We start from the raw sequence: 26,381 nt of genomic DNA on the forward strand, positions 1-26,381 counted from the left end.
GGACTCAGTGCTATGAAAGTTCCTGCCTGGTAAAGAGAGCACCGTGCCGCCAGGGGTAGCCTACCCCATGCTGGGAGATGGGCTTCACAGCTGCTCACTTACCTGAATGGTCAGCACTTCTCTTAATTACCCAGGAGGACCAGCCCCGGGGGAGTGATGCCTCTCTAGCTCGAGCTTTCTCCCTGGGTCTCTTTCTGCCTCACTGGGTCCTATCTGAGATCTCTCTCTTTCTGTTCCTCTCTCTGGGACTCCCCCATCACCACTAGGGGCTCTGTGTGTGTCTCCGGTCCCCAGTCCCTCCCTCAGCCCAGGGCTCTGTCTCTGGACCTCAGAAGCCCTCTCTGAATCTCTCCCCTCCCTCACATGAAAGAGTCTGCACACCGGGGAGGTTCTTTCCAAAGGCCAGATTACTCCAGGTCACATAACTGTTTCCCCAGATTTATCCCTGAACTTTAGATCAGCCTTGCTTAAAAGTGATGACCTTTGCTGATCTCTGTCTCTGGGGGTGCCAGGGAAGGGCTGTCTGTCCACAGCTCTTCAGAGTCCCCATCTCCCCTGGCCAGACTGAATCGAACGGTGGAGGGGGCAAGGAGGTGTGAAGAATCTCAAGAAGGAATCTGAGTCACCTGGCCCTGCAGTCCCGAATACTCTTAGTTTCTCCAAGTTTCATATGCCTCAGAATTGCCTGGAAGGACTGTTAAAACGGGTTACAGGGCCCAGGTTTCCGATTCAGTTGGTCTACGGTGGGGCTCAAAAACGTGACTTTCTAACAACTTCGCAGGTGGTGTTTATGCTGCTGATGCAGGGACCACACTTTGAAAACCACTGCTCTAGAAAATCCTCTTATCAGATTAGTGGCATGTTGGAATCATCTCAGGAATTTGCATTACTAATGTCTGGTTCCCATCCTGAGAAACCCTTATTTAATCAGTCTAGGGCAAGGCCTGGGTATCTGGATTTTTTTTAAGCCCCCAGGTGATTCACACATGCAGTCAAATTTGAGAACCACTGCTCTGGACCCCTGCTACTCAAAAGTGTGGACTGGCAGCACTGCCTGGTAATCTGTTAGAAAAGCAGGATCTGGGACCTCCTGAGTCAGAATCTGCATTTGACAAATCCCCAGGTGATTCCTGAGAAACCTCAAAGGCCCTGCTCCATCCAGGGAACACACTTTGTTGTTTTTGTTTGTTTGTTTTAGGGGAAGTAGTTGATTTACAACAGGGACCACACTTTAAATAACAAGGGTCTTCTGGATCAATATTTCTTAAACTCTAACGAGGAACTTCCCTGGTGGTGCAGTGGTTAAGACTCCACACTCCCAATGCAGGGGGCCTGAGTTCGATCCCTTGTCAGGGAACTAGATCCCACGTGCGTGCCGCAACTAAGAGTTCACATGCCACAACTCAGCAGCTGGCGAGCCGCAACTAAGGAGACCGCCTGCCGCAACTAAGACCTGGTGCAACCAAATAAATAAATAAATATTAAAAAAAAAAAAGACCTCTAATGATCACCCAGGAAGTTTGTAAAAATACAGATCCCTAGGCTTCACTTCCCAGATCTGTGTGGGCCTAAGAGCACTGCGTTTTTACAAGCATTGCCTGCCTTGCCACAGGCGATTCTGATGCAGTTCTCACTTGCATTTCCCTTGGATTTATCTTACTTTCCTCCACCTAGAGGAGATGGGCAGAAATGACTTCATCTTGACTGTGTGACCCAGGGCAAATGCCTCCTGGTTTGCCAGAGCACCAGTGCCTAGCAAGTTTTAACCACAAGTCATTCCCCGTGTTCATCCAGGTACTCATTCAGCAAACGGTTACTGAGTGCTTCTTGCTGCTAAGCGCTGGGGATGCAAAAATCCGGAGGGGGAGATTCAAATAATTAAGAAAATGACAGTATACGTGCAAAAGTAAATCCGAATGAACAGGGCTCACGTGAGCACTCAGCACGGGAGGTCAGGGAAGTTTTCCCGCTAGAAAAGACCACTGAGCTGAGATCTGAAGGACCAGTAGGTGTTAGGAGGCAGCCGTGGGAGGGGAACAGGGACTCTCATCTGTACCTTCTGCGGCGTCCTCACAACACCAGGGAAATGGAGGTGCAGAGGAGAATTACTGTCCCACGGTCATGTAACCACACAGAAGCAGGACAAATACTCCATGCCTCCATGGCGCTTCCCAACCAATTCAGCTATGCGTGATGCCAGTGACTTGGGGCATCGTCTCCTGCTTCCTTCCTTTTCTCCCTTCCTCTGTGTCTCAAAGATATGCCAAATACAGGCACTTGAAGACTGTGCAGCTCACAGACAGGGACAGGCCTGCCCGGCCAGGACCCAAGGGAGGTGGAAGGATGCTCCCAGGTTCCAAGCCTGCCTGCTACGCCCCGTTTCACACGCCTTAGGAGCGGTTACCGCCCACTCGCCAAACTATTGGACACTCTGGGAGGAACGATAACAGGGCCAACGAAGAAGAGGGCTGGACCCTCTTTCCCGGCTCCTCCCTACCAGCCCAGGGGCTGTCTTCATTGGCAGATGACTTCAGCCCGGCCCCCGCTTTGAAGGCACCTGTCTTTCTCCCATTAGGTACGCTGCCTCTATCGCCCACTCTCCATGCCTTCCTTCGCTTTCCCCACCCACTTCCTGGACCAGCCAATGACTTCAGGGCAGAATGTCCCCCCACGGCCAATTGAAAACGGCTCCAAACTTGACGGACGACTTCCCGCCCCTGATCAGCCTAGCTCCTCCCTCCGACCAATTGGTTTAAGAGAAAGGGGGCGGGTGTATCCAATCAGCACGACACAGGTCTCTGGATTGACGCACGAGTCCTCGCGCTGGCGTGTTGTGCCCCGAGGCGGGAGGAGGCGGAGGAGCGGGGAAGAAAACCTGAGCCAATCCTAGCAGCCCGCGCAGGAGGCCAATCGAACGCCGCGCCTTGGAGAGATTGTCCAATCGGAGAGAGGGGGCCGGCCTCATCCCCGCCAAGAACCAATAGAGCGCGTCCGAGGGGCAAGAGCGACGTGCGGCCGGAGCAATGACAGGCCTATATTCGGGGCTCGGGGGCGGGTCGGCGCCAGAGACGAGAAGAGAGGAGGGGAGGCCTCCTCCGCCGCCGCCATCTTGGACCGGGCCCGGTCAGCTTCCGCGGAGCCATCGGCAGACGCCGCGGCCTCCCTTGAGCCCCGACCCCCGTCGTCAGAACAACCCCGGGCCCACTTCCCCCCACCCCACTTCCGCTTCGCGCCGCTATCGCGATAGCGCCCGGGCCCGGGGCGCGAGAAAAAGGCGGCGGGCGCTCGCCTCCCCCGCCTGTCGCGATACGCTCCTCAGCGGCGGCGCCAGCTCCTGTGGTGAGAGCGTCAGGCTCGACTGGGCCGGACCCCTTCCCCTCCTCCCCCGGCGCCGTCGGCCGCCTTCCCCGCCGCCTCCCGCCCCTGCGACCCCGCCGCCTGTCGCGATATGGCCGCCCCCGGCGCGGCGCCCCCGCCACCGCGCGGCCCCGGCGCTCGCCGTCGGCCCGGCGGTGCGCGGCTCCCCCGCCCCCGCTCCCTCCTCCACGCCCCTCGGCGGCGCCCGGGGGTCCTCCCGCGACCCCGGCCCCGCGCGGCGTCCGCGTCGAGCCCCCGTGGGGTGTGAGGGTGCGAGGTGCCCGCCCCTCTCCGCGTCGGGAGGAGCTGGAAGGATGGAGGCGCCTTGGCCGCAGGTGCCCGCCCTCTCGGGGCTCAGGTGCCTGCCCCCCTCGGCAGCAGCCCCTGTGCTGGGGAGCGGTCTCCGGGCGAGGCTGCTCCCTCCGCGTGGGTGTGGGGCTGCGAGTCCCCTGGTTGAGGACCCCCGTGGCGAGAGGGGGTCAGCCTTCCCGGGGCCAGCGCTCCTCTCTCCGCTCCCCTCCCACCGTGGGCGCTACTCTCCTCTTTGGGGATGGGGTGGGGGATGAACTCCCCTGGAGTGAAGATGCCACCTCCAGGAGTTGGAGCCTCAGCCCAAGTTTACGCCTCTGTAGTGAAAAGTTCCCCAGGTCTAAGGCTTCCACATCCCACAGCCCAGGCCTTACTCCTTGGAGTGTCAGGATTGTTCTCGGCGTCACCCGCTCAGGCCTGCGCTCTTACTTCTTGGGTCTGGGTATCGGTCTCTGGCTTGTTGGATGTGAGCTCTGGCTTGTTGGTTGTGAGCTCCGCCTGGATCCAGACTCTGCCCACCTCCCTCCCGGTGTGGGCTTCCTCTCGATGTCACTCCCGCCTCGGGGTCCTTTTGGTGGGGCTCTTGAGCTCCCCTGGGTCTCAGGTACCTGGTTCTCTCTTGGTGGTACCCCCCAGGTTCCTGCTTTCTCCATGTTGTTAATGATCTCCTGTTGTGGGCAGCGCCAGCACCCCTGTGTCTAAGCAGGACCTGCCTGTTAGCTCAGGGGCTGTCACCTCCCCCGAGGTTGATGCTCCTGTCCTTTCGGTACTGTTTTTTTTGACACCTGCCGCCACTGCCCTCAGCGTGTAGGCTGTCGCTTCCCTCAGTCTGAGGCTTCTATCTGTATTCACATCAGTTCCTCCACTGGGGTATCGTCTTTCCAGGGGTCAAGGATCCCACCCCCTCGGTGCTCCTCTAGGGCTCCTCACTGTGGGTGTGTGAGCTTCCCGGCACTAGAGAACCCTCTTGGTGTAACAGTCGTAGAACCAGGGCTCATCCCTACCCATGCCCACCCTGCTAGAACCCCCTAGGAGTGTAAGACTTCTTAGATTTGAGGTTCTTGTACTGTGAGGTGTGGGGTTTTGGGGCTGGAGTGGTGCCTTTTTCCAAGACGAGGAGCCTCTCAGTGTTGCCTCCTCCAGGGGTAAGGTTCCTGCCTGTATTGGCCACTCTTGGATTTGAGGTGTCTCTGCCTTTCTGTGTGTCCCCTCCTGTGGGACTAAGGACCCTCTCAGGTGTTGGTGCCCAGGGCTAATGCTTCAGCCCCTGCTTGTGATGTCCCACTGGGTGGGACTAGGCTTCTGCCCTCTCCTGAGGCACAGGTTCCTTGACGTGGGGGTGTGAGATCCCCGAGACTTGAGGGGGCGACCCCACTGTTGTCACCTTCCCCAGGATTAAAAATTCCTCTGGTGTAACCTTTCCAAGGTGGGATTTCCAGTCCCCCACCCTTGGTACTGGGCCTCGCGTGGGGAGATAACTCCCTTCGCCCCAGGACCTAATACATCCACCTTCCGGCCTCTCAGATCTCTGTGTGGCAGCGTCAGCAGCCTCCCAAGTTCAGGATGGCCTTCCAGTGTCACTTCCCAGCAGGCCCGATCTCCTCTCCCCACGGTACACGGCTGCTGTGTATCGGCACGTGACAGCCCCAGGATCGGGGACCGCTTGGCTTGGTTCCCCAGGACTAAGCTTTCTGCTCCTCCTGGCCCACTCCTCACCAGGCCGCTCCGTGTGGCAGTGTCGTCTCCCCTGAGGTGCCGTTGGGGGCTCTTTGTTACTTTCAGCCCCTCACTTTATGGTGTTGGCTCTTGTGGGTCTGGCCCACGGCTCAGCCTACCCACCCGCTCAGTGTAGGCTCCTTACTCGTGGGGATGTGCCTTCTCGGACAGAGTCTTTTGGTTAAGTCTCCGGGGCCAAGGTTCCCAGATTCCTCGGTGCCATTTGAGACTCCATGCGGTGAGGACACCAGGTCCTCTCCCTGAGATGCCTGCCTGTCTCAGAGTGGGCCTGCCATGGTTACCTTCCCTGGAGCATCTTGGTGGACCCTCCCAGAGCGCTGGGGCTCCCAGCCCTCTAAGCATGGGACTCTTCTGTGGGGGCATCTCTACTTCAGGACTCAGGCCCCAGCTTCCTTTCTGGTCCTTTGCTGGGGATCTAAGGTACAGGCACCCTTTTGCTGTGGGGTTTTTCTGTGGAGAGCCTGGCGTACTTGCCCTTCTCTGGAGGAGCTGCCTTCCTCGGGGCAGGTCTCCCGGTCTCAGCTGTTGCCCACTTTGAGGTTCTGTCTGAAACCCCACTCTCCCGGCTGGGGCTCTTGTTCCCTTGGCACCTTGCTTCCGACTCCTTCAGGACTTCCTGCTGCCACCGTCTGTTGCCCCCTCTGCAGGGTATCAACTCCTCAGCTGGGCTGGGTGTCCCAGCCCACTCAGTGTGGGGACCTGGAGAAAGCCTCCCCTCCCTAAAGCGTGCAGTGCCTTGTTTAGGGGTGTAAACTGGGCGTCCTGTCCCTTTGGGCTGGACCACCCGGCCGTGCCCCAGCATTGGGCTCCTGGGACAGAGGCCGGGAGTATAAGCACCTGTCTAAGCTTCCTGTACCCACCCCCCACCCCTGGGCAGTAAGAGGCTTTTCAGCGTTGGGGTGTTGGAGCAAAAACTCTCCTGCACACCTCAGTGTTGGGGTCCAGGCCCTTGTGTGAGCTCCCAGGTCAAAGGCTCTTGCCCCACCTCAGTTTGAGTCCCTTCTGTGCAACTCTCTCCTGAATCCTTTTTCTGGCGGCTTCGCCTTCCTGGAGCTGGAGTTTCCCGTGTTGGGATTGGGCCCCACCTTGGCATGTCAGCCAGCCCTGGGCCAAGGGTGCTGCCATTCCTCTTGCTTGCTCCTTTACGGGGGAGATCCATGCTCCCCCAAGTCAGAGGTCTGCCATCATGCAGGTGGGTCCCTGTGGAGGACGCTGCTCTGAGGTTGAGGGCCAGCCCCGTCATGTGGGCTTCTGGTTCTAAGGCGTGCTGTCTGATACCCTGTGCCACCGGTAGTTGCTAGCCACGTGTGATTTAAATTTTAACTAGTTAGCAGAAAAATTTTTCATTCCATTCTGTGTTGCACTAGCCCGTTTGGAGCTGTCGAGCGTTCAGTGGCACAGATACAGAAAGTTTCTGTCACTGTGGAAGGTTCTGTTGGGCCGGACTCTTCTTTGCGTTCCCTTCCCAGTGGGTGGGGGCCCTCTTGCTGTGACTTCTCTCTGCGTTAAGGCTCTGAGTCCTCCGTGTAGGGCTCTTTCTGCCTGGGCAGTTGGGGCTGCTGTGGGGCACCCTGCCTTAGGCCTGTTGAGTGGGCACTCCCCAGGTCTCAGGAAGCCATGCTTTTCAGTAGAGGCCCCCTCGCTGGGAGTGGGGACCTCCTGCAGCACAGGCATAGCTCTTCCTCCCCAAGGCTCCCCATCTCTCCTGGTCTTGGTGTCGGGCCCTGGCGTAAGCTTCTGGTGACTGCCCTTTGACCTCAGTCCCCTCTGGGTTGCATGTAACTTCCTTTAGGATGGAGGTGCCAGTGTCTCTAAGTATTGGGTGCTTGTCTGAGGGTTTATGTTTCCCTGAGTCTACATTACCAGTAGTGCACTTGACATGCAATTCCTTCGTGTGTGCCGATAGCTCCCTCCCAGTTCAGGTTCCCTTTCATCCTCTCATCTTCGTAAGAGTTCTCTCTTCTCCTGCTCTTCTCTCGAGTGATGCGTTCTGCCCCCAAACCTGTAACCCTTTTTGGCATTACCCTCTTTGGGTTAGGAGTATTATCTCCTTTGGTTTAAGGATCCTTCTCTGGAATAAACTTGTCAGAGGTCTAAAGCCCTCTTCTACTTGGGATCCAGCCATGTCTGTGTGGGTGGGTTTAGCTTTCACAGTTGTAGGCATCTTCCGTGTCCCCCCACTGCACTTCCCCTTTGTTCCTTACAACTGATACACATATAAATGGTATCATGCCCTTCTCCATGGGATGCAAAATTCTTTGTCTCCTGACTTGTCTGAGGAGTAACCTCTCCCTGTGTTAGGCTTCTGGTCACCTGTGTGCTTGACTTCTCTATGGGAATTGTGGTCTCCAGGTCTAAGGCCTTTGTCCCTAGCAGGCAGCTGTGTGCTGCATGACATTTTTCTGCTCTAAAAAATCCTTTTGAGTATCACCTGGGGAGAAAGTGCTCCATGCTCTAGGAGTTTTCCACTTCCTGGGTCAGAGGCACACAAAAAGTATATCTTATTTGTTTATTTATGTATGTATTTATTTTTGGCCGTGGTGGGTCTTCCTTGCTGCGCGCGGGCTTTTTCTCTAGTTGTGGCGAGCAGGGGTTACTCTTCATTTCAGTGCGTGGGCTTCTCACTGCGGTGGCTTCTCTTGTTGCGGAGCACGGGCTCTAGGCACGTGGGCTCTAGAGTGCAGGCTCAGTAGTTGTGGCGCACGGGCTTAGTTGCTCTGCGGCATGTGGGATCTTCCTGGACCAGGGCTCGAACCCGTGTCCCCTGCATTGGCAGGTGGGTTCTCAACCACTGTGCCACCAGGGAAGTCCCAAAAAGTATATCTATTTCCTTCTTTCAGCAAACTTCCAGAGTCCTTCTCTGGACCAGACCCTGTGCTGGGCAGTCAAGGCAGCAAAAGGAGAACTGGGCCCAGTCCCTGTCATCAGATAGTAAATGCATCTTCCCCTTTCCATCCCATGCACCCTGTTCCCAACCTCGTTCATGTCTCTGGGTTTGGACCAGCCAGGGAGTAAATGTGTATTCCTTCCCAATCTCTCCCAGCAGCGTCCTTCTCCAAGAGAGTATGAAGAGAGTGCGTCTGTAGGGCAGGGAAGATGGCGGACAAGCGCAAACTCCAAGGTACTAGGTCCACTGCCTGCTGCCTGTGTGGCCACGTGCTCACTCTCCTCGGAACTCCTCTTTGGATCCCTGCTGCCTTGGCAGGATGCTAACAGCCTGCCTTCCTCCCTGGCCAGGTGAGATTGATCGCTGCCTCAAGAAGGTGTCCGAGGGCGTGGAGCAGTTTGAAGATATTTGGCAGAAGGTACAGGGGCTGGCCCCTAAAAATCTGGGTGGGTCTCTAGGGAGGAGAGAACAGAACAAAGTTGAGGAGTTCCTGAGTGTCAACCAGGGAGAGGGCCTGCATGTCCAGGTGCCAAGGACCTCAGAGAAGCAGCTCTGAGATGGATTGGTCCTGGGGGGGTTGTCCCCAGAGTCCCCAGCCCGCAGAGAGAGACTGGAGTTTTACCACTGGAGTGGGCAGTAGGGCAGCCAGCACCACACAAACTCCTGGATTCTCTCCATCCCTCAGCTCCACAATGCAGCCAACGCGAACCAGAAAGAAAAGTATGAGGCTGATCTAAAGAAGGAGATTAAGAAGCTTCAAGTGAGGGGGCTGGGGGCCCGGACTCCTGTGTCCTGAGGGCGGGGGGAACAGGGAGAGGAGGGGGCGGGGGCCTCGGCGCCCGGGTCCTGAGTGTCCTGCTGTTCCCACCTCCAGCGGCTGAGGGACCAGATCAAGACTTGGGTAGCATCCAATGAGATCAAGGACAAGAGGCAGCTTATAGACAACCGCAAGCTCATTGAGACGGTAGGAGCCCAGAGTCTGCTACCTGAGAGGTGGGTGGTCGGATTCCTGGGTCCCCAGAGGTCCTGAGAAGAGTGAGGTCTCTGTACCTGGGGAAGGTGGGAGGCAAAGAGCTGGGAACCTGAGAGTGGGGCTCCGGTTTGAGTGTCCACTGGCCCTGAGTCAGCTGCTCTCCCACCTTTGGGATCCCCCTTCCAACTCTGCTCTCCACAGCAAATGGAACGGTTCAAAGTTGTGGAGCGAGAGACCAAGACCAAAGCCTATAGCAAGGAGGGCCTGGGCCTGGCACAGAAGGTGGACCCTGCCCAGAAGGAAAAGGAGGAGGTCGGCCAGTGGCTCACGGTGAGTCAGGGTAGAGGAGGAGGTGACCTGGGGCCCGGACCCTGGCTGTATGAGAGGACTCTGGCTGACCGCTTGCCTTTCCCCTCCCACCCTCAGAATACCATCGACACCCTAAACATGCAGGTGGACCAGTTTGAGAGTGAAGTGGAGTCACTGTCGGTGCAAACACGCAAGAAGAAGGGCGACAAGGATGTGAGTGGGGGGCCCCTGTGCCCAGAGGACAGAGATGGGCTGGCGATCAGGAGAGGCCGGCTTTCCGGGCTGCGGGAGTCGGGGCCTGGGCTCCTGAGGCAGACAGGGCTGGCAGCTAGGATTAGGGGGTCAAGGGGTGGGATGGGGAGGGCTTAGCAGCTGACTGGAGGGTGGGGCGTGCAGGGAACAGATGAGGCAGACTCCAGGGTCCCACCTGGGTGTCTGGGTAAACATTGGAGCCGACAAGAAGAGGAGCCCTTTGGGGGAAGATGCTGAGCTCTGCTTGGGTCGCAGAGTAAGTGTGAGACCCGAGGGCCGCCCAGGGCGGGGAGGTTGAGGAGCTGTGGCTGCGGCCTCACAGCACCTAGAGGGCCCGGGTCCTAAGGAGAGGACAGCAGGTGTGGACAAGGCGGGGCATGGAGGAGCGGCTCATTGAGGCTGAGGAGAAGAGTGGTCTGAGACAAAGTCAGGGCTCAGGACCCAGATTCCAGAAAGCCAGGGTTGTAGGGTCCGAGTTCCTAGGGCTGCAGACTCTCTCTGCGTATTGACCCAGGAAGTACGGGGGACAGAGAGCTGGCTCTTCGGGAAGCTGGGGGCAGCGGTGTGCCAGAGTTGGGTGTCTGAGACTGAGGGGTCTGGAACCGTGGGCTTGGAGGGAGGTCCTTGCAGGCAGGAGGGATTTGGAACTGGGGCTAGGATGTCAAATCCTAAAGGGAGTGGGGCCTTGGGAGGGAGCCTAGGAGACAGGCCTCTGAATCTGGGCTTCCTCTTAGGGACACGTGGTTGGGGGTGGGGGTCATGGTGGTGACAGATGTTCAGAGTTGTAAACAACAAGCTTCCCCCAAACGGGGATTGCCATTATTACTGTTAGAGCAAGACAGGGGCGGCTGTGCTCCTGTATTCCAGAAGGTGGTCGGAGCTGGTGGGTGGGCTGGACGGTCAGGTGGGGTGCAGATCGGGCCACGTTGTAGGGGAGACGCCGGGCTCCCTGGCTCCTTCAGCAGTTTCCAGGGATGTCGGGGTGGGAGGAGCTGCGGGATCCCTGAGGGGTCAAGGCGGGCAGACCCCGGAGGGGCTGGAGTGGGGCCTCTGGGTCTCCACCAGGGTCAGGGACTGAGGACGGGTTCTGTGGGGGCAGGAGGGGCAGGGCAGGCCCTGCAGCCCCTGAGCCTGGCCCTGGGCTCGCCAGCAGAAGCAGGACCGGATCGAGGGCCTGAAGCGGCATATCGAGAAGCACCGCTACCACGTGCGCATGCTGGAGACCATCCTGCGCATGCTGGACAATGACTCCATCCTCGTGGACGCCATCCGCAAGATCAAGGACGACGTCGAGTACTACGTGGACTCGTCCCAGGACCCCGACTTCGAGGAGAACGAGTTCCTCTACGACGACCTGGACCTCGAGGACATTCGTGAGGCCCGGGCTTGGCCTGCGGGTGAAGGGCGGTGGAGGCCTGGGGGAAGGCGTCCCCACCAGCTCATACAGCCTCCACGCCCCCACAGCACAGGCGCTGGTCGCCACCTCCCCGCCCAGCCACAGTCACATGGAGGATGAGATCTTCAACCAGTCAAGCAGCACGCCCACTTCGACCACCTCCAGCTCGCCCATCCCGCCCAGCCCGGCCAACTGCACCACGGTGAGGCCTGTGGGTCTGAGTCTCCACGGAGGGCACAGGGGCCGGGGGCTGAGGAAATGTCCTGCAGGAGGGGAACCTCGGTATCCAGGGTCTGGGCCCCAAGGGCTGTAGATTGCCGGTAGGGCGGTTAGGGCCACACGTGGGTCCTGAGTGTGGAGGAGGGAGGCTGGTGCCTGGGGTGCCGAGGAGCCTGGGCACTGGACACCTGGGAAGGGATGGAGGGTTGGATACTCGAAGGAGAGCAGGTTCCTGGACCCTTAAGAGCCTGGCACGTGGTGCTGGCCCCCAGAAGACAAGCACCCTAAGGGGCAGGGTTTAGGTAGGTTCCCCAGTGAGATGAAGGTCATAAGGGCTTGAACAGCTCTGGGTCTGGAAGGTAGGTCAGCTGGGTTCAGATCCGGGGGTTCGGAGATTGGTGTCTCTGTCGGGTCCCTAGAGACACACAGGTTTCTGACTGCACCTCTCAAACCTCAGGAAAACTCTGAAGATGACAAGAAGAGGGGACGCTCGACGGATAGTGAAATCAGCCAGGTGGGTCCGATGGGCGTCGGACGTTGATGGGCCCAGCACTCGCTCCTTCGCTGGTTTCCAGAGGCTTACTGAGGCCTGAGTGTGGCCCCCATGCTGGGCTTTGGGGACGCGGTGGGTCAGGCTGCCCTGAGGGAGGCCTGCAGTACTGATGGGCAGGCAGACAGGTGCGTGGCTGGTGCTGTGGTTGGGAGACGCTTCTTGGGAAGGGCGTCTGCCCTGGGCATTAGAGGAAGATACATTCCCGTGTGGGGCAGCGACAGGAGACATAGGCCAGTCGTGGTGGACGTGGAAGTGTGGAGAGGTGAGCCCAGCCAGGTCCACTGGGCTGACCGCGAGCGCAGGACCTTAGATTGTCGGGCTGGGGGGCCCACACTGGGTGGACCAGCTCTGAAAGGGCCCAGCAAGCCCCAGAAATGATAGGTCAAAAACCACATAGGTTTCTTTTCTTGGGCGCGCTCTGGGCCTTGGCTGCGCAGATGGTGTACATCACATGTTTCCAAGAGGGGAAGTGCCTCCGAGAGTTTTTTCTCCTTAGTGCACCCTGTGGATTCTGCTCACGTGTCCCAGGGCAGCAGCACACTTTAGGAAATGCTGCTGCACCGGAATGCTATCTTTAGGCAGGAGGAAAGTGAGCCTGAAACCCCTCTGTGGGCTCGTCGGAGGGCTGGTCCCGAGGGAGAGCCTGAGGGCAGAGTTGATGAGGCTGGTGTGGGACCCGGGTGACCATGCGTGGTGTCGGGAAGGAGTTGATCGCAAGTCCTGCTTGGTGCGGAGTGAGCGTGAGGTGCCCGTGGGGCCTCAGGGTGGGTCCAGGAAGCGGCGAGGACGGCTGCCGGGTAGGCTTGAGAGGGGTGGTCAGCAGCTCAGCCGCGGGCTGTCAGGCGCACGTTACCCCACGTGCTTTGTGGGGTATTGGTCATTAACGGCCCCTTGAGTTGCTTTTGGGACCCTTTAAGTGACATTCAGAATTACTATCCTATTTTCAGCTGTCCTCTCTTCTCCCCTTGGACTTCTGGCTGGGTCCAGCTAACCTCATACTGAGGACATTGATGTGTTTCCCACTACTGCCCTGTCATCAGGTGGATGGGTTTCTCTTACACCCAAGTGGTGTCTCAGATCCCTGTGGGACATCGTGGGGATGTCCAGGCAGGACATGGCAAGCTGGATGCAGGCTAGAAATGCACGAGTGTTGTGCGCATGAAGGTGGAGGTTGAAGCCATGAGGGCGAATGGGGGTCATCTGGGTCCCCAGGGAGGGGCAGCAAGGCCAGCACCGAGGATGGAGCCTTGTTCCGGGGAGGGGTGTGCGGGAGGCTGGCGAGACCTGCGGCCCACTGTGTCCTGACCCTCTCCTCCCTCCCACCTGCAGTCTCCAGCCAAAAACGGCTCCAAGCCTGTCCACAGCAGCCAGCACCCTCAGTCCCCAGCTGTGCCGCCAAGCTACCCCTCCGGCCCCCCGCCCGCCGCCTCTGCCCTGAGCACCGCCCCTGGCAACAACGGGGCCCCTGCCCCGGCAGCACCCCCAAGCGCCCTGGGCGCCAAGGCCAGCCCAGCTCCCAGCCACAGCTCGGGCACGCCCGCCCCCTACGCCCAGGCTGTGGCCCCGCCAGCTTCCAGTGGGCCCAGCCCCGCGCAGCCCCGGCCCCCCAGCGTGCAGCCCGGCGGAGGCGGAGGCGGAGGCAAGCAGAACGGCGCCACCAGTAAGTGGGAGGCGGCCGGGTGGGGGGTCCTGGGGTGGCTGCCGCAGGCCCCTTTCAGCCCCTCTTCCTTCCCCCAGGTTACAGCTCAGTAGTGGCAGACAGCCCAGCAGAGGTGGCTCTCAGCAGCGGCGGGGGCAGCAGTGCCAACAGCCAGGCCCTGGGCCCCCCGTCTGGCCCCCACAACCCACCTCCCAGCACCTCGTGAGTGTCCGGCCTCGGGCAGGGCTGGGGACAGGCAGCCTTTGGCACGAGGAGGCACGGGGCCGCCCACACAGTTGCCACATGGTGCAGATCCGGGCCCTGCCCTTGCCAGTGGGGACTTCCCCCAGAGCTCTCTCCCACCCGCTTAGGTGCTGAGTCCCGACTTCTTCCCAGCTGGGGTATCGTATACGTGTGTCCCCCAGCTCTGCCCTAGAACATTCCTCGCCTAAGTGGGATTGTTCTCAGAGCCCCCCGGGGACCCGTTGGAACGCTCTGGCTCTCCCTTTCCTGCAGGAGTCTCGTGCCCTGCCGCCTCCTCCCTTTTCTGTGTCCTGCCCCAGGGCCTTCCTCACTCCGTCAGGGGCTCAGCGTCCACTTCTTACAGTGAAGGGTCCCAGTCCGTCCTCTCCCCAGCCACCCCTCCAGATCGTAGGTCAGACCATTTCCCAGAAGAGTGGCCCAAGAGAGAGCGCAGCGTCCTCTGTGGGAATGGGGAAGACCCCCCGGATCCCTCCCTCCCTCCCTCCTCCCCGGGTGCCTCACCCCTGGGCTCTAGGTGGGCTGCTCTGTTGTGTGGCTCTTTCCCACCCCTTTCTCCACGGGCCACTCCGTGTAAGAAGTGGTCCCACCTGCTTCCTAGAGAACGTTTAGGCGTGTGGTCTCTGGGAGCGTCCTGAGAATGCTTGTTCCCACATCCGCAGCCCTTCTTTACTGGGAAGTGATGGCAAGGGGTGGGGTTCTCCCTTCGCCCAGAGAGCTGCTCTCCTGTCTGCGTCCCTCAGCTGGCCCCATGTTCTGTGCATTCTCCCTTTTTGACTCCTTTCCCCGATCACCCAAGTCTTCTTGTCCGTCCCGCCTTTGGGGACCCTCCTCTGAGCCTCCAACCCTTTGTACCCCTCCCCAGGAAGGAACCCAATGCGACAGCCCCAACGGGGGCTGGGGGCGTGGCCCCAGGCTCAGGGAACAACTCGGGGGGACCCAGTCTCCTGGTGCCACTACCTGTGAACCCTCCCAGCTCCCCGACACCCAGCTTCAGCGAGGCCAAGGCAGCCGGCGCCCTGCTCAATGGACCTCCACAGTTCAGCGCTGCCCCGGAGATCAAGGTGGGCCCCGCACATCCCCGGCGGGCCCCGAACCTTTCTGTCCTGGCCCTGTGTCTCCACTGCAGATGGTCGCTGTCCCCTGGCTACAGGTCTCTACCTGCCATCTCCACCTCCAGCCCTCGCTGTGTCGCTCTGGCTTCTCTCGCCTGGCACACCTGCACGCTCACATCATCTCCGGGCTTCTCTGCCACCCCCACCTGGGTCTCTGTCCCTCTGGGTACTTTCCTTGCTCCTGATTGTACTTGCTTGCTCGCTCCCCGGCTGTCCACTGTCATCGCCCTCCTTCCAGCCCTCGGTCATTTCTCCCCATAAGACGTATTACTTCACATGACCCACCATCCAGAGCTTACCACCCTCTTGCCTTCTACAAAAACATTTAAGTCCAGAAAACACTGACGTCTGCTCTGAGCCACTTCGTGCTGGCTAAATGTAGCCACTTCCCACCTTCCGTACAGGGAGCAGAGTGGGACTGTATGGCGCGCATGTCTGGGTGGGGTGGGGGCCGGGGTGCTGTGGACTCACGTGCGTATCTGACTTAACCTGGGGAGGCAGCCCAGCAACGTTTGTGAGGTGGAACCAGGGCCAGGTCGTGTGGGGTCACAGTGGCAGGCGGGGCTGACAGGGAGAAGCGCCCCACCCCCCCCCGGGCTGGAGTTCTATGGGGGGCTGATGCCAGAGCTGTAGTTAGAAGGCTGGGAAGCAGGGTTCAGCGGAGGCGAGAGGAACGGGGTGCAGGCTGGCTGCAGGGCCAGAGTCTGAAAGGGCAGCAGCAGGACGTGAGGTGACCATCTGGGGCAGTGTGTTTCGGGGTTTATTTTGGTTTTTTTTTTTTTTTGGCCGCACCACACTTCTTGCAGGGTCTTAGTTCCCTGACCAGGGATTGAACCTAGGCCCTCCGCAGTGAAAGTGTGGAATCCTAACCACTGGACTGCCAGGGAAGTCCCTGGGCCAGTGTGTCTTAACTTCACTTCCGCAGGAGGCAGGGCGAGGAGGGCCCCACTGTCGGGGTCCAAGCCCTGCATTGCCTCCTGTACCTGCCTTCATCTGGAAAATGAAAGTAATTGCAGTCACTCCTCAAATGTGATAGGATACTTGGGAATAGTCCTCATAAAGCTCTCAGGAGAGTTTCTGGCTCCCAGTGAGCACCCAAAGTTTAGAAATACAACGGACAGGAAGTTCAGTGTATGCATTTTTTGGGGGAAGAAATGAGCCTTGAGATTCTCAAAACAGGTCCACAACATTTTTTTTTTTTTAATTACTGGGTGAGTGGTGGAAAGGTTTTGAGTAGAAAAATGACAGAGAAAAACATGGCTGGAAAGGTCCCTCGGGGGCCTGTGAGACCAGGACGGTGTGGGGTGGCAGTGCAGGTGCCTCCGAGGGAAGAGAGACCTCGGTGACTGAAGGGCGTGGGGAGTGGGGTGGCGAGAGGAGTGGAAGGCAACTGCCAGTGGCCAGCGGTGGCCGGTGGCCGCGGAGAGGGGCAGGGGGTCTTAGTGACGCACGTGGGGCAGCCGGCAGTGGGCGGGCTCCTCCCAGCGTGTAGGCGTGCAGACAAGCGGACGCTGCTGCCGGTTCTGTGACGGCGGTGGCGCGCGGGCTCTCCGCTGGTGTGTTATTGTCACGGGGCTGCACAGCAGGGTCCACACGTGCTAGGCACCCCTCTGTCAGTGGACACTTGGTCGTGTCCAGGTTTTCTCCCCGCTGTTAGGTGCTGCAGTGGACGTGCTCTTACACTAACGGCCTTGGCTTAGCTGAAGCCCCACCGGAGCAGGCGAGGGTGCCGGGGCCCACGAGGACCCAGTGCCAGCCCTCGGCCCTGGACCTCAGGCCAGGCACCTCTTCCCTCCCCAGGCCCCTGAGCCTCTGAGCTCTTTGAAGTCCATGGCGGAGCGGGCAGCCATCAGCTCCGGCATCGAGGACCCTGTCCCCACGCTGCACCTGACTGAGCGAGGTGAGCTTCCAGGGGTGGGGCGGGCCGTCCAGGAGGGGCCGGATGCACCAGCCTCACCGCTCGCCGGCCCCACCTCTGCCCTCCCCGCAGACATCATCCTGAGCAGCACATCAGCTCCCCCGGCCTCGGCCCAGCCGGCCCTGCAGCTGTCGGAGGTGAACATACCGCTGTCGCTGGGTGTGTGTCCCCTGGGGCCTGTGCCCCTCACCAAGGAGCAGCTCTACCAGCAGGCCATGGAAGAGGCCGCCTGGCATCACATGCCCCACCCCTCAGACTCTGAGCGCATCCGGTGAGGGGCCACGTGGGGTGGGTACGGGGCCCCTGAATCCGAGGGAGCCTTGACCTGGGCTCCCCACAGGACACAGGGACTGAGGTGGTAATGCTGGGTGATGTGGTGCCTGAGACGCTCCCTTTGATCCACGAGAGGAGAGAAGGCAGGGAGGCCGGGGGCTGCCGCGCATCGGCAGTGACCATCCTGTCCCCCCACAGGCAGTACCTCCCCCGGAACCCCTGCCCGACGCCCCCCTACCACCACCAGATGCCGCCCCCGCACTCGGACACTGTGGAGTTCTACCAGCGGCTGTCAACCGAGACGCTCTTCTTCATCTTCTACTATCTGGAGGTACAGCAGGGCCCCCGGGGCAGCCTCGGGCCCCCCGGCTTCGCCGCCACCGCCGCCGTCCCCCCTCGGGCTGGAGGGGTGAGGTGGGTGCCCCACTGCGGCCACCGGGACCGCACCCCTCCCCCTCCCCCAGTCCTGCCCCCCCCCCCCAACCAGACCCCTCCCTGTCCCCACTCCAGTGCTGAGGTGTCAGGTCAGTTGAGGCTGAGGGCTGGGTTGGTCTAGCGCAGCACCCAGGGAGCCCAGCCCCACAGTGCCCGTCCCGATAACTCGCACTGTGCCAGCACGCTGCTCGCTGGCACGTACCCGGGCCTCCCTGGGGACCCGCTAGGGAACTGTCCAACCTCTGCGTAACCCAGTGTGTCACCAGTGACCCCCTCCCTCATCCAGCCTTGAGAAAGTTTCTAAACTGCCTCCTCTCAGCTCTCATCACGATTAGTTTCTCTTCCCTCTCAAAGCTTCTCTGAAAGCAATTTCCACCTCCCGTCTCATTTTCCTTCTCCTGACCAGCATTGGTACGTCTTGTGCCCCAGCCCATCCGTACTTGGATTGTCCGGCCCAACCTCGGTCTGTGGTGGGGCCTGGGGTCAGCCCTGTCGCCCTGCCCCGTCCACCTGGCCCCCACCCAGTTGCGAGGCCCCCTGATCCCCCATTCCATGCTTCATTCCTCAGGGCACTAAGGCACAGTACTTGGCAGCCAAGGCCCTAAAGAAGCAGTCATGGCGATTCCACACCAAGTACATGATGTGGTTCCAGAGGCACGAGGAGCCCAAGACCATCACTGACGAGTTCGAGCAGGTGAGGGCCCCTCCCTGTGCCCTGTCCACTCTGGTCCCGCTGGCTGAGTCCGGGTAGAGTCCCCACTCCACACGCAGACTGGCAGCCCTGCTGCCCGCTCCCTTTGCCACCACCTTCAGCCAGCTCGGTCCCTCAGGCCATCTGCCTTGCCTGGGACACTGTCCTCTTCCTCACTGGCCAGCTCGCGGTCACCCCAGAGGTCCCAGCCTCCATGTCCTTCCTCAGAGGAGCCTTCCCCAGGCACACACACAGCCTGTGCCTCCGCCCCTCCTCTGGCACGGTGGGGGGATGTGGTGTCTCCCACCCAAGACCATGGGCTGCACTGCTCGGGGACCTTGACAGTCCCCAGCACCCAGCAGAGGGGCTCAGCAAACACGGATGGGGAAGCTCTTTTGTTGTTCTCGTAATTGATTGATTGGGACCTCCCACTTGCAAAACACTCTGGAGCCAGACTACCTGGTTTGGAACCCAGCTCTAGCTGGTGACCGTGGACAATTCACTTGAACATCTGTCTCTATTTCCTTATCTGTAAAAACGGGGTAACAGCACCTACCTTTATGCAGTTGTTATGAGGATTAAATGAGTTAATGACGTGTAAGTACTAAATGGTGCCTGCTATGTAGTGTCATGGGCGTACTGGACTTTATTTCAACTTTTAGTTGGTATGTTCCACAGTGGTTTTTTTCCACCAAATCTTTACCTGATGCCACGCATTGAACAAGGGCCTTGTCCTCAGGGAACTTCCTCCCCTCCATTCCTTCAGGTTCTTTGAAGCATTTCCACCATTCATTCAGAACCCGGCCCCATTCCCACTGTGTCATCTTGGACACTAACTAACTACAGACATCCTGTTCCCTCCCGGTTTGGTCCAAAGTAATCCTCTAAGTTAGTGTATTTCCAGGCATCAGTCCTTCAGAAGTTCCCACACCACCGCTGTTGCCAGTAAAACGTCTGTCCTGGCAGCGTGCCTGGATGTATGTAGACTCCAAGCCTGTCCCATGGCCTCAGGGGCTTTGTGAAGACTAAACCCTAGGACATACATCACGTACTCAGCACTCGATCAGTGCTTGGAAAGCCAAAGCCATCGAGAGAAGCAGCAGGATGTTTGGCGCACGTGCCCGGGGTCGAGGCCCGGCTCTGGCATGTGACCTCCCTGCGCCTCCCTCTGCTTCCTCTGAAGCAGGAGTGATGACGTTTCCCACCTGAGAAGAGCCTTGTGAGGGTGGAGTGAGATGGCGTGTGCATGCAGGGCAGTTGGCCTGGTGCCTGGCTCCTCCATGGCCCTAAGACCTGTCCCTCTGCCAGCTCCCCCGACCACCTCGTCCACTCACTGACCGCCTTCTCCCCCGGCCAGGGCACCTACATCTACTTTGACTACGAGAAGTGGGGCCAGCGGAAGAAGGAAGGCTTCACCTTTGAGTACCGCTACCTGGAGGACCGGGACCTCCAGTGACACCGGCCCCTCCCTCCACCCTTCCCTCCCCCCGCATGCTGATCCCCCTGCCCAGGTGAGGGCCCTGCCCTGGAAGACTGGGGGGAGGCCCCAGGCCATAGGGCAGCCCCCTCCCCCAGGAAGCAGGGAGGGGGCTGGGAGGCTTTCTCTTTCTCTCAGCCCCACCCTGGGGGCCCGGGGGCGAGGGCTGCCCCCTCCTCCCCTCCCCAGTGAGGGACTTTTTTTGGTAAACCTATTTTCATTTTGGAAAATATTTATGAATAAATAGTTTTATATGACGGCTGGCAGCAGCGGCCTCTCCTGTACCCCCTGAGTCAGTGAGCCAGGGGGCGTTCCTGCTGGCGGGGGCGCCGGGCCAGCTGGGGGTTGAACTGGGAGTTGTACCGCCTCCGCCGATCGTCCACCTCTTCTGGCTGATCCTCCTGGGCTGCCGTGCCTCCAATCCGGGCCAGCAGGGCCTGTGCCCGAGCCCTCTCGGCCGCTTCCCGCTGGAGACGTTCAGCTCGAAGCTGGTCCAGGGACGGGGGTCTGGGAGGAGATGAGACTCGGTTCAGAAAGCTGGTAGTCCCAGGAGGCCCCGCCCTCCCCCATTGTCCTCTGGGAGGGAGCTGCCACCTGGGAGGGAAGCAGACTGGTGCTGGGACCCTGAAGCTGGCCTCACCACCTCTACAGGTGGGTGCCCCTCCACCACTAAGCGGCTGTATGGCACTGAGCACAACCTGGCCCTCCCCATTCCCTCATCTGTGGGAGAAAGGAGACGGGTCGGTATACCCGATCTACACTCAGGGGTCTGCATCCTAGGGACACAAACCTGCTTTTATTCTAGCCCCGTGGTTCTCACACTCTCGTCTCAAAAACTGAACCTCAGAGAGCTTTGTTTCAGTGGATTTTATCTGTCAATATCTTGCATATACAAAATGAGAAATCTTAACACAAGCGAATGTTCCACCAGCCACATCAGTGGTGTCGTCTCATATCATGTAGCCTCTGGGGACCCCGAGAACGAGAGTTAAAAAGTTAAATGATGTTATGAAAATAGGCTTGACTTCGCAGACCCCGTGAAGGGGTGTCAGGACCCCCGGGGTCCCTGGACCATGTGTTGAGAACACGTATCCAGACCCCAGAGCCCTCCCGTCCCAACCAGAGAGAGCTTCCATGGTGCCCGCATGGCCATGGCCAACCCCCAAGGCCCAGGCTCCTTACTCTTTGGGTCGTTTCTCAGGTCCCTCCTTTTCCTTTCTGCTGTGACTGCCATTGTCACCACTGTGCTTTCTCTTCTTCCCCAAATGTTTCTGCATCTCCCCCAGAGGGTCCAGGCGGTTCTTGATCTTCTCATCTGGTCCTGGACCAGACGGGGGGCCGCCCCGACTTGGGGGGAGCTGGTACCAAGGGAGCTGAGTCTGGGCTTCCGCTGCACTCTGGCCCAGGTACGTCAGGATGCCCAGAGCCTTCTCTTGCATCTCCTGAGGAAGACAAAATGTGGAAGTGAGAATGTCAAGTGTGTCTCCCCTTGGGGAACCCAGGGACACCCAAGGTTCCCGAGGCAGAACCAGACATTGAGCCAACAGGCCTGTTATGAGCCAACTCTGCCAGGTGCTGGGGACACAACAGACCAGTACGTGTGGGGCTCCTGCTCCGGGGGCACAATGGGCACAATGGCAGCTTCAGAAACAAAAAGCACAGGAAGGAGGGGACAGGGTGGAGCTGGTTTAGGTTAGGGTTCAAAGGCAGGCATCTTTGGGGAGACAACTGAAGAAAAACCTGAGAGAAGCAAGCAAGGAAGAGGAATGACTGAGGTGGGGGGAGGAGGCAAGTTCAGAGTTTGATGGGAAGTCCCTGAGAGCAGGTGACTGACAGGATCTGATCTACATTTAAAAGCCCCTTAACACTTCCCAAATATCTATAGGCTCTGGACAGCAGGTGAGAGACCTGAGAGGTCTGTACCTAGCTGCCGGCAATAACCAACACCTCTTAAGTGCTATGTTTTGGTACGGTTCTGAGTTCCCTACATTAGCTTGTTTAATCCCCGCCATATCCCTAAACACTCCTTAGTCACACCTGACGGGCAAGGTGCTCCCCTTCCCCCAGCTCCATCCATGACTCTGACGAAGAGGGCAAGACCGACTTACTTTCTCTCGTCGCTTCTCTTCCTCATACTCTTTATTGCCTCTGCTCACCCCCTTCCCTTCTTCCAGCAGCTCTCGAAACAGATCCACAGGGCCAGAACTGCTTGGGGCTCCTGGTGCTGCTGCTTCAGCCGCAGGTAGTGAGTTCTGATGCCTGGCTTTCTTCCGTAGGAATTCTGTGCGGGCCTGGGGGAAAAGAAAGGTATAGGCAGAACATTCAGAACCTAGATGTGACTCAAGGAACTGTGAGCCTGGTGCCGACCACAGAAAACCACAGGCCGTGGTGCTGGGGGCTGTAAAGAAAGGGAGCAGGGGCACTGGGAGCCCAGAAGAGGCACCTATCCCAGCCTGCGGAGAGGGTGGGGGAATGAGGCAACGCCTGGGTTTGTAAGCTACCTTTCAAACCGTAAACCAGGGGGGTTCCCAATCTCGAGTGACACAGTAAAAACAGCTACGAAGGCAGCCAATTCGTGTATTAGGACAGGTGATCTGAATTCCAGGCAGGGCTCCACGTCACTATCCCCAGTTGATTTGCAATTTCTACTGGTAAATGTGAATTTTAAAAACCCTGACTACCTCCCAGCCAGTGTTGACAATCAGATTAGCCAAAGGACAGGAAGCTAGGTATAAACCAAACAGGTTAGGAGTTATAAAGAGAGCCTGTAGTGTTTGTGTGTGGGCAGCGGTGCAGGCAAAAGGCTCGCCCGACAGAGCGGAACTGGCTTGTTCCACTGTCATTTCGCTGTGTCTTCCTCTCTGAAGCCATCTCACTTCTCTGCACAATGGAAATGACAGCCTCTCTAAGAACGAACAGTGCTTGAGAGATTTGGCAAGTCAAGCGCTCTGCACGGGGCGAGCATAGAGTAGGCGCTTACTAAATAGGGAGTTTGTGCAGGTAAACTAAAAAGTGGTCCGAGTTTCCGTGAATTGTCCAGGGCTTCGTTTATTCATGAGCTCCTACTCTAGGAGTGGGGAGAACCAAGACCTGGGAGAGCTCGAGGTGGGATACGCAAAAGACCGCACACGCTTCCAGGGAGCCTGTCCCCTAATTCCGCACGGTGTGCATTGCGCCTGCGCGCCGCCCCACTTCCGGTCCCTCCCGAGGCGCCTGGGCGCTCCGCCCGGCCGGACTGGGAGCTTACCTCTTGCTGAGCGAGCAGCACCCTCCGCTCACGCTCTTTCTCCTCCTCCCGGGCTTGGGCCTCGTCACGCCGCACGCGGGCGACATTGTCCTTGTTCCGGACGTGCCAGCTCTTCTTGGGTAAGATATTCATGGCGCCGTAGCTGTCCACGGACTGGCAGGCCCGCCTTCTAGCACTTCAGATTGGCGAGAGGATGGCTCCTCCCTGTCTCGGCCACGGATTGGCCCTGGACTATTTGGCACGCCCCTCTGGGTCTCTAGCGAAAGTTGATTGGCTGAGACGCCCACCTCCCATTGCTCGGAATTGCGCGTGGTGTCGCCTAGCGACCGCCTCTTATCAAGATTCTGAGTCAATCACAAGTGTCCCCGCCCGGACGCTGCTGAACGCGGCCTCTGATTGGCTGGCACTCCCGCCAGGTCCTCTCGCGGAAGAGCCCGCCGCGCCGACCCACAGGTAAACACATTTGATTGGTTTATGTCCCGCTGATGCCTTGCCCCGCCTTCTGGACGCGAGTTTCAAAAAGCACTCAGCAGCCTCAGCTGTGTTTATTGGTACTAGAAAGAGGTTCACTGGAGAGTCAGGGACTTAGCAGTGAATCCCAGGGCTGGAAAAGCATGGAGTCTTCTCCAGTTCGCTTATTTTCCAAATGATGTGGCCGAGGCTTACAAAGGATCTGAGGGCAGGTCTGGGTCTGAAAGTGGGAGGTCACCCTGAGCCAGGCTGGACAGGTCAAAGAGCTCTGTTGGCCGAGCTCAGCGCCACAGCGCGCTGTGCCAGGAAGACTTTATTCTGCGCCTCCTGAGGTAAAGGGTAAAGAGAGGTGGAGATAAGACAGATCTTCTCTCCACCCGTGTCCCTTTCCATATTCCCCAGGACCCCTTCCCAGGGACCGGGCCTGGCTCACCGTCTCTATCTGGCGTTTGAGTTCAGAGATGAGGCGTCCGTATGAGTTAGCCAGGGCCACGGTATACGCCATCAGGATGCTAGAAGAGACGGAATGGAAGCTACTCCCCACACGCCCTTAGAATATCTTCAACGTAGGGCTCTTTAGTAATCAGGAGTCTGGACCTCCTCCTTCAGACTCAAGAAGTCTAGTATCCCAGCCCCCTCCTTTCCTCAGACCCAAGAGTCTGGGCCCCCAGCCCCCTTCTTTCTTGGAAGCAGGCAGCGAGACCCCAGGTCAGACATTCAAACTCAGACCCAGGAGTCTAGGGCTCTCACCTGGAGATCAGCAGAAGGGGCACAGCAAAAGCCTGGGTCCCCAGGAAGAAGAGAAATTTCTGGGCAGTCTGAGGGAGCTTGCAAATAGACTCGGGGATCTCGGCCCAGATGGACGACTGCCCCCGGAATGGACCACACAGTTTAGAAGGTGGGATCCTGAAGTCAAAGACAGGCAGAGCTCAAGGATGGCCAAAAGTCAGAACCCTGGAGAAAGGAGGAAGGAGGGAGGGAGAGAGGGGCAGGTGCCTCTCACACTTACAGGAAGATGCTATAAAGCACAGGAACGGTGGAGATGGCCAGACCCAGGAGAAGGACCAGGGGGAAGAAGAAGTTCACAGTGGAGGCCCGAAAGGTGCGGGAGGCCGGGGAGCAGGTGGAGAAGAGGGTGATCTGGTGGGGGGGGGGGGATGAGGGAATCTGAGCCCCAGACTCTCCTTCTCCACCATCCAGGAGCCCTGGTCCCTGGCCTCTTCTCCTCGGTCAGGATCCAGGAGCCCCAGTTCTTTTCCACTATCAGACACAGGAGTCCGTGTCCCCGCTTCCCTCAGACCTAAAAGTTGGGATGCCCTGGACCCCTCCTTCTCCCACATCCAGGAATCTGTCCTCCAGACCCATCCTCCGTCAGGATCTAGTAGTCCACGACCCTGGCATCCTCCCCCTACAGGACCCAGTAGTCACATCCCTCAGTCCCCTCCTCCCCCCAGGACCCAGAAGCCCAAGCCCCAATACCTCCCGCTTCAGACCCAAGGGTGCTCCCCACCCCTCACCTTCTTCAAATAGAAAAGCAGCAGGAACTTGGCCGTGTTGAGCAAAGGCAGTAAAGGGCAGAAAAAACTCCCCACCCAGACCACTGTCTGTGCGTAGATGAGCCCCAGCACTTCGTCAGGCACCTGGAACTCCAGGGTCCCCGCAAAACGACCCAGCGCCCCGGGACAGAGGCCACACAGCAGCCTGAGGGGCGGGGTGAGGCCGGGCCGAATCAGAGGCAGGCCGGCCACGGGTTTCCCCGCCTTCACCGTCCCGCCCACCAATCGGAAGTGAGCATATCTGGGGCTGGGGCGGAGCCTTCAAGGTTCTGGAGGGGGTGTGTCTAGAGGGCGGGGCTTGAGGCGTAGAGGCGATCATGGCAGTAGGGACAGGGCCGCAGGGAAGTGACTACCAAACTCGTGGAGGGGCGGGGTCTGCGGGCAGGGCAGTCAGAGGCAGGGCTAGAAAGGGGCGGGGCGAAAGAGAAAACTGGGTGCTGGGCGGGACCACAGCAAGGGGCGGGACTCTCACTTCCGAGGAAACTTGATGAGCAGCGTGACTGCCAGGCCGGTCAGGAGATCAAACAGCAGGAGTTTGTACATCTCCTGTCCCAGGCGAGTCTCCCAGCACTGAGGAAGGAAGAACGGGTCATAAAGACCTCAGGACCCAGACACCTGTAGACCCGAACGTCTGAGTCTCCAAACTGCAAGCTATGAGATTCTATCAATACTTTCTCTGGGGGCCTTTAGTTTTTTTTTAAATCCATACCCCTGTCCTCAAGGGGAAGGTATTCTAGCACCCCAAGCTCCCCTTTCCTCCCAAGCCAGGGGTCCGGACCCACCGGGCTCCTCCTTTCCTTCAAGGACCCAGGAGTCCGTCCCCTCCCCCACCCCTCATCCTCACCGGAAGTTCTTCGTAATTGTAGCCACAGGTTTTGCACTCCTCAGCGTCCGCATCTCCCCCGCAAGTGATCTGATTCCAGAGAGAGATGAGCAGGACCAGCAGGGAGGTCAGGCGGAGAAACACTGTCCTGGCAAGGGGAAGAGAGAGAAAGGGAATCAGCACTGACCAAGTGCCCACCACGTGCCTGGACTCTCCTGTGTGGAGCGTGCTCACAATTCTCCCCATTTCCCAGATGAAGAAAACTGAGGCTCAGTGACAGGAAGAGTCGGTATTTGAATTCAGATCCCACTGGATCCCATATCCTGACGATTTCAGTCTCTTATTTGCTACAACCAATGTCCCCCGACCAGCCCACCATCATCCCCAGCCCACCCCAGGAGTCCAGAACCTGAGCAGGATAAAAACGATCTGGCGGCTCCTGGTGTAGCCCTCCAGTGGGGCAATGAGCTTGAACACCGGTGG

The 26,381-nt window shown here is 58.9% G+C and overlaps 3 protein-coding genes across 6 annotated transcripts; 1 reads left to right on the forward strand and 2 right to left on the reverse strand.

The window, feature by feature from the left end:
• The first annotated feature begins 3,157 nt into the window (after nt 1-3,157).
• On the forward strand, nt 3,158-20,058 carry CNOT3 (CCR4-NOT transcription complex subunit 3). 4 transcript variants are annotated; one of them, XR_012328070.1, is made up of 18 exons: nt 3,158-3,339; nt 8,450-8,524; nt 8,641-8,708; nt 8,976-9,050; nt 9,165-9,254; nt 9,465-9,593; nt 9,690-9,785; nt 10,975-11,197; nt 11,289-11,422; nt 11,897-11,953; nt 13,322-13,652; nt 13,730-13,853; nt 14,758-14,956; nt 16,808-16,907; nt 16,998-17,196; nt 17,397-17,612; nt 18,202-18,327; nt 19,682-20,058. XR_012328070.1 is itself a non-coding variant. In XM_033845787.2 (18 exons), exons 2-18 carry the CDS (start codon nt 8,500-8,502, stop codon nt 19,778-19,780), a joined length of 2,208 nt encoding a protein of 735 aa, XP_033701678.1. In that variant the 5' UTR covers nt 3,168-3,339; nt 8,447-8,499; the 3' UTR covers nt 19,781-20,058. The 4 variants fall into 4 exon arrangements, 3 of the variants coding, with proteins under 3 accessions (XP_033701678.1, XP_033701677.1, XP_033701679.1); XM_033845787.2 differs by having other exon boundaries at nt 3,168-3,339; nt 8,447-8,524; nt 17,397-17,529; XM_033845786.2 differs by having other exon boundaries at nt 3,168-3,339; nt 17,397-17,529.
• LENG1 (leukocyte receptor cluster member 1) lies at nt 20,034-23,431 on the reverse strand. The gene is made up of 4 exons (XM_033845869.2): nt 23,049-23,431; nt 21,910-22,092; nt 20,984-21,243; nt 20,034-20,308 (listed from the first exon to the last, which is right to left on the reverse strand). Exons 1-4 carry the CDS (start codon nt 23,178-23,180, stop codon nt 20,095-20,097), a joined length of 789 nt encoding a protein of 262 aa, XP_033701760.1. The 5' UTR covers nt 23,181-23,431; the 3' UTR covers nt 20,034-20,094.
• A 130-nt stretch (nt 23,432-23,561) lies between these two features.
• TMC4 (transmembrane channel like 4) lies at nt 23,562-26,381 on the reverse strand (the record flags this gene model as incomplete). The annotated part of the gene is made up of 8 exons (XM_033845856.2): nt 23,562-23,846; nt 23,953-24,031; nt 24,270-24,425; nt 24,529-24,659; nt 25,037-25,220; nt 25,548-25,645; nt 25,920-26,046; nt 26,308-26,381. Coding segments are annotated over 8 exons (918 nt in total), but the record flags the coding sequence as incomplete, so codon positions are not given.

This window comes from Tursiops truncatus, chromosome 19 (genome assembly GCF_011762595.2).
Source record: "Tursiops truncatus isolate mTurTru1 chromosome 19, mTurTru1.mat.Y, whole genome shotgun sequence".
In the NCBI taxonomy this organism is placed as follows: domain Eukaryota; kingdom Metazoa; phylum Chordata; class Mammalia; order Artiodactyla; family Delphinidae; genus Tursiops; species Tursiops truncatus.